This window comes from Nematostella vectensis, chromosome 2 (genome assembly GCF_932526225.1).
Source record: "Nematostella vectensis chromosome 2, jaNemVect1.1, whole genome shotgun sequence".
Taxonomy (NCBI): domain Eukaryota; kingdom Metazoa; phylum Cnidaria; class Anthozoa; order Actiniaria; family Edwardsiidae; genus Nematostella; species Nematostella vectensis.
The window spans coordinates 21,901,870-21,908,938 of record NC_064035.1 but is presented as its reverse complement, the minus strand read 5'-3'; the positions used below and the strand labels follow the sequence as shown (position 1 = coordinate 21,908,938).

The window sequence follows — 7,069 nt, the reverse complement described above, 5'->3', positions numbered from 1 at the left end:
GACGATCCCAGACATTTGCGATAGTATCATCTATACTTTCGTCTGATGAAGAGTCTTTATTCGTAGTATGATCAGATTGGGAAGATTCGCTATCCGAATAATCTTCAAATGTTTCTGTCGATACGTTTGAATCTTCATCCCAGTAATGTCTAATAGATCCCATACTGCTAGCGTTACCTTTACGCTATGGCGTCCAGAATAGAATGAGGATTGGGTCGTCCTTCCAGTGCTGTTATACTTTTATTGTAGTACGTTCAAGCTCAAAGTTGTCTTATTGTAAAACGAATTCTTTTCTAGTCTTAGCTGTCTCAGGCTGCCCCATTCCTGGTGCCGCATTACAGGTTAATTTCTTTTATCAATAGTATTGACATTGGTACTTTACATAGTGTCCGAGAAACATTGTGTGCAGATCTTGAGGAAAAGATTACTGGTTTTTATGATTACTCGTTTTGTCATCCAAATGATGAAAGACGCAGAAAGGATAGAGAAGACTAGCTACATTATTAACCTAAATGATGGCTCCTCTTGTGAAGTCAAGTTTTTGTCATTTTCTAATGACATGAAGATGCATTGTTTTTTTATCAGGAGAGTTGAGCATCAGTGCCACTTATTTTTCTTCTTTTGCTACTGTTTCTTATAAGGATTTGAAGACTGATTCTATTATTTCTGGTACTTTTGGTCCTGAGCAACCAAATACTCGGAGACCCTGGAAGTTTGAGGAGTCAAGGTTGCAAATGCTGTAGGTAAGTTTAAAGATAAGATATCAAGATCAAAATTAGCTGAGCTAAGATCACATCTTTCATTGCTGAACAAGAAAGCAGACAAGAATTCCATCCATTGTTAGGTAGATATGTTGACAATATCCATGTTGACTCTCTACATCTCAAGAATAATGCATGTGCTCTTGCACATCGCCATTTCTTGGATGAGCTTATGAAGCAATGCTTTCAGGATGTTCACAGCGTTTCTTCTTTTTCTAAATTGCCACCAACTTCCAAATTTGTAAGGTACGTTGAGACTCTGCGATCGAAGTGCTGTCTTCCCAAGCTGGCCAAGAAGGTAGTGAGATGGTTTGAGGAGGGGAAGGCGGTGAAGGATAGGTTTGACTATCGCTTCACAGGAAGAGACTCTCGTATGTTTTTGTTTAATTTTATGTATTTATTTGAGGTTCTTGAGGAAGGTATTAAAGGAAAGAATTACCAACAGCGTATCCATGGCCTTGCTTTGGTTTGTCGTTATTTGCGTGATTCTGTTTCTCTTTTCACCAGAGTTCAAATCACTGATGACCAGGTGAGTGATTTGGAAGGTCTCTGCTCTAATTACGTTAGAGCAAACTATGTTTTTTATTATCTTAATCCAACAGTTTGGCCAATTGGCTTTGTGGTACCAGTCCACACTAAGGATATGGTGCGTAAGTATGGGATGGGCCTGGGTTTGAACTCAATGGAGGGGAGGGAAGCAAAACATGTTGCCATAAGTAAGTATGCTCGGAACACAATGTACCACAAGCGATGGGAGCAGATTTTCAGACATGAGTTTGCCTCATTGATTTGGCTGAGGGATCAAGGCTTTGAGCTATCAAACCATCCCAACCACCAGATCTCCTGCATCCCCAAGAGAACTTCAAAGCCAGACTTCTGCAACTGTGCCTTCCTCAAAGAAGAAAACAAGGCTCAGTGTACGTTCTGCAGTCATCCCATGATGGAAGGCCATGGTGAGTATTTCTAGAGGCAAGTACTTAACCTAAAAGAAAACGTTGCTACAGCTTAATATAGCTAAAATCCAAATAGGTTCCTTTACTGTCGCCACCAGGTCTTATTTTACAGCTATCAACTGGAGTCATAACTGCTTTTATTCAATGTGAAGAGAGTAGATGTCTGCAGCACAACAGTCTTTTTACCTCAAAAGCCAAAAAAATATCTCCAGGTCAAGGAAACCAGAGTTGTCTAAATACAATTTGTTTAGTAAAGTTGATTGCTTAAAAAAACTTGGAGTATTTTATCCAGAATTGTAGCCATAGGCTGAATTTCTTTGGATTTACATTACACGGGGTCTTATCCGGACTGCTATATAAGGCACACGGTGCTGCCGCGCATTTTACATGTATAAGAGAGTGTTAGTATGTTAATGCCCTTTTGGTTATGCGGCCAAGTATACAGGCACTGACGATGGACATTGACATCTACAGTGGTTCTTTAATGTCCCACAATAACAGGTTAAGATCATTCACTAGGAAATCAATCTCACTTGGTGAAGCCAAAGGAAGGAATAATAATTATCCCATTGAATCAATCTCAGTGTGCAAATATCCAATAGTAGCCAACTAGTAAATCCCTTCTTCAATAAATCCTTTGGAATTGTTGATCATGTGATGCTAGTACTTATTGATTTTGACTTGATTTTAGTGGCTCTTTTACATCATCTATGTCAGTCATGGAACCCAGTCATGCAGCACAGAAGCAAAGGAGATGGGAAACCTGTTGAAGATCGTTTTCACTTTGATTTTGATTTCCAATCTAATTGCATATATTTGATTTTGAATGCTGTTCATAATTTGCCTTCCTTTTCAATTTGGTGTATTGTTTTGTGATTGGTGATTTCTTTATTCTTTATATTCTTTTGTGATCATAGTGATTACTGAAAAGTGGAAGAAAATGGTGAAGCATCGTTCAAATTTGTGGAACATTTTTGAAATTTAGCACACTGATAGAGAATCACGCACTGAGCAATTCTGGATATGGACCCACCCCCAAAAATGTATACTTACAGTTTTATAGAGGTGGAATTAATTTCCCTAAAAAAACCTGAATAAAACCGATACTTAACACCAATAATAAACGAAGAATAGGCAATATACTGAAGAATACTTTACTGGGGTGGGGTCCAATAAGCATGTGGGTTGGTCAACCCACATGCTCAACATCCTCGTGTCCACCGGAGAAGCACTGTTGATATAAAAAAAACATTTGAGTGAGCATTTAGTTTTTTAGTTTCAAGAACCCAATTCAATTCTTACCTGTCTCTGTTTCATTGCCACTCACAGTCACCACCGCATCTTCACAGAGCAGTGCATTTAAGCCCCGTCTTGATGCACCTGCATCTCCTTTTGCAGCCTATATCGGGCTGGCAGCCGCACTCTACCAGCTTGATACAGGTTGACATTGGCCCCAAAGAGGACGCCATGTGCAATTGTCGGAGGATTCCCAGCCCCAATCGGTTGGAGAGGGCATAACAGGCTGCACCACGAGAGACTGCGCCTGGCATTAGCCAGCCTGGTATGCCGCTCTCTTATAGTGCTGTAGAAGGGCGGCGAATGTAGGTGGGTTTTTCTCCTGCGGATAAGCGGGATCTCCTCGCAACCATCTCCTTCCGGGCGTCGTTTACCGAGGAGAGCTGGCTCATCTTGGAGTAGAGGAGGACAACAAAGAGTTCAAGGGTGCCGATGCTTGCCGTGCCGATGCTGTTTCCTTGTTCGGAATGTCCGATGGCACTCAAAGCCGATAACACCTCTGGGAACGCCTCCCAGACATTCCACGCACTCGTTTTACCTTTTCCAAGAAAGAACAAGGTCGGTCACATGAATAAAAGTTTGAGTGAAGACATTATCAAAGGAAGTTCTGAATTAATTGATCATGGAACAAGTCAAATAAAACAATAATCGATGATGCACGTTCCTACTCAATAGTCTTGAAACAAATACGTCCTAGGCCCTAGAGATTCATAATAGCTTGTACTTTGCTAAAATACTAAAAAGTGATATTAACAGGTTTGATATTGCATAACGTACGGAAAAAAGACGTTTTTGATTTCGAAAAAGGCCTGTGTCTTTTTACAACTAGCACATACAGTATGCATGCTTGGTATTTCAACTTTTTACAATGAAGTTATGCCTTTTTTCTGCATTTGATTTGTACTGGGAGTGGCTCTTCCTACCGTTATGATTGGCAGGTTGATAGTGCTCCATTTTGAATATGCAGTGCTCCGATTACTCTCTCAACACCTCCCTCGCCATTTCTTCAACGTCGCAATTATTCACCACACTTGGACCCGGTGAAGTCCAATTCACAGCTAATGATAACAATTATCTAATTTCCGATAGCACTGTAAGTACACTTGTCAACTCGTGGTATTATATACGCAACAAGATCACTCCTGTCGACAACAATTCTGTGTTTTTATTGATCATTATTAGCGTGCTATATGTATGGTATATATTGCACTTATGCTGTCTCTAGTATAAGTTCTATATGGGCGTGGTTATACGCTCGACTACATCCTGCAATATTCCAATATAATTAAATATGTGGATTTGTAGCTCGCAGTTCGTATTGAAAGGCACTCTATATAAGCGATATACCTCCTCCGTGCAATCTTTAGTATAACTATAAGTACAATAGGGGCGTGGTTATATGGTTGGGAATATCTTGCAATATACCATTATGAGTTAGTATATGAAATCTTAGATCTCAGTTTGTGTTGAAAAGGCACTATATATAAGCAATTTGCCTCTCATCTCTAGTATAACTAACTGTAAGTACTCACATCTGGGCGTGGGTACATATCTCGAAGTTTTGTAAACAGTATAACAATTATGTGGATTATTGGGTTTAATGCTAATTAAAGGAAAAACTTGTTCCAACCCTAAAACTGTAAGTATCAAGGGGGCGTGCTTTTTCGTTAAACTGTAGTTTATGTTAATATCCATCACTGGGTTAAGTTTTGTGACCGTAACATGAAAAGTATTGGTTTTATTCAGGTTTTAAGGGAAATTAATTCCACCTCTTTAAGACTGTAAGTATACATTTTTGTGGGTATCCACAATTGCGCAGTGTGAGTTTCTCTATCGCTGTGCCAAAATTCATAAATGTTCAATAAATTTGAACGATCCGCCACTTTTTATGCACCATTTTCTTGCACTTATGCAATTGTGTATGGCTCTTTAACGTTCTTCCTTTCAGGTTTATCAACCTTTTAAGATACCTTTGATGCAATCTTGATTTATAAACAATTATAAAAACCGATTTAGGAACTATATGTGTTGGAATCATAAAGTTATACTCAAACTGACAGACAGGCTGTAGTTCTCTCATATAGCATTCCACACTATACTAATAATAGTATGTGCTTGACAGAGACATAGCACAAGCAGCCTCAACATAAACAAATTGGTTGGTAGACTTTGGAGAGCATTGCACTTTTCTGAATAGTGGAGCCTGAAAAGCCATTGCACTTTACTAGACAGTAAAAGCTCGAAAGAGTTGTTGTACATCAACATAGACAGACAATACATTATCTTATACACACTGAATTTTTGTCTTTTATGCAATTGTGTGGTTCTTTAACGTTCTTCCTTTCAGGCTAGGCACATAGTGTTGAACCATGGCAGATGAGAATATATATTGGGCAACTGCTTCCCTTCAGTTTGTATATTATCCATGTAGTATTGGGCTCCCTGTGTTATTCCGTTATAAGTATTGCTTAGTTACCCAGCACTTGTGTTCGGTTCAATATGGCTTCGGTCTATTAAAAAGTTCAGAGTTCTTAGAAAAATCGTCTTGTTTCTCGGCAATCTTATACCGACAAACACTACATGGTATCAGAATCTCAAGAACAAAGAATTTCTCACGCCTCTACGGAGAAATTTTTGTGAAAGAAACACAGAAACATGCCGGATGACCATCCGAATATCAACCAGGCTCAAGCTACGTATCAAATTACTCCACCAGATCAGTTTGATTTTACGAAGCCTAATGAGTGGCCCCAGTGGATCAGGAGATTTGAGCGCTTCCGTTCAGCGGCAGGATTGTGTGATAGAGATGACGAAAAACAGGTCAACGCTTTGTTGTACACTATGGGCGACAAAAGTGACGATATTCTCTTTACTTTCAACCTGTCAGCAGATGACAAGAGGAAATACGAGCCGGTCAAGACCAGATTTAACGAGTACTTTGTCAAGAAGCGTAATGTGATCTTCCAGAGGGCAAGGTTCAACAGAAGGAAGCAGGAGGCAGGGAAATCTGTAGATTCCTACATAACAAACCTGTACTCACTAGCTCAACACTGCAATTATGGTGCATTACACGATGAATTGATCCGGGATCGCCTGGTGGTGGGATTACTCGACGATAATCTGGCAGAGAAACTGCAACTGGACTCAGATTTAACTCTAGAAAAGGCTATAATGAAAGCACGACAGAGTGAGTCAGTCCAGCAACAACAGTCAGTAGTCAGAGGCTAAGGAACCTCAAGCGAGTCTACGGATGTCGATTTTGTAAAGAAACACCAGAAGTACCAAGGTAAACCCAATAAAGGAAAGAAAGAGTTTTCAAAGAAATGTGGTCGATGCGGTAGGGGTCCACATCCCAGAGACGAATGCAATGCTACTAATGCTGACTGCCACAAATGTGGCAAGCGGGGACACTACAGGTCCGTCTGCAGATCCAAGGATGTTGAGGAAGTTAATGAAGAGGATGAGGATCCTTATTTAGGAATAATTACTGCTCATGTCAACAACATTGAAACTCATGCCTGGAAGACAAAAGTTCTTAGAAATGGGAAAGAACTGGAATTCAAACTTGACACGGGTGCATATGTAACCTGCTTGCCTGAGAGAATCTATAAGAAATTTACCCAGCTCCAGTCATCCAACAAGAAGCTCAAGGGAGCTGGCCGGCACTATTTAACTGTGTCTGGTTTATTCAAGGCTACACTCAAGTGCGGGAGCAGAGCAGCTAAGCAAGATATCTACGTCATCAAGGATCTTGAGTTTCCATTACTTGGGCGACCAGCTATCGAGCAATTGAAGTTAGTCTCGATGGTAAACTCTGTTACAGAGGATTTTCCCAAAGTCTTCGAAGGATTAGGGAAACTCGAAGGTACAGGTTGCATTGATTGAACTGACCGAGGACGGGCAGCCATACGCTGTCTCTCTCCGTCGTGTACCCATACCACTATTAGGCAAAGTCAAGGAGCTGGCAAGGATGGAGGCCCAAGGTGTGATCTCCGAGGTTGACCAGCCTACCGACTGGTGTGCACCTATGGTTGTTGTCCCCAAGGCAAATGGAAAAGA

General features: G+C 40.5%; 1 protein-coding gene across 1 annotated transcript; it reads left to right on the top strand.

The window, feature by feature from the left end:
- Positions 1–203: 203 nt before the first annotated feature.
- Positions 204–2,558, top strand: LOC116618681. Its single transcript, XM_032382676.2, has 2 exons — positions 204–248; positions 790–2,558. The coding sequence occupies exons 1-2, from the start codon at positions 204–206 to the stop codon at positions 1,726–1,728; spliced, it is 984 nt and encodes a 327-aa protein (XP_032238567.1). The 3' UTR covers positions 1,729–2,558.
- The last annotated feature ends 4,511 nt before the right edge of the window (positions 2,559–7,069 follow it).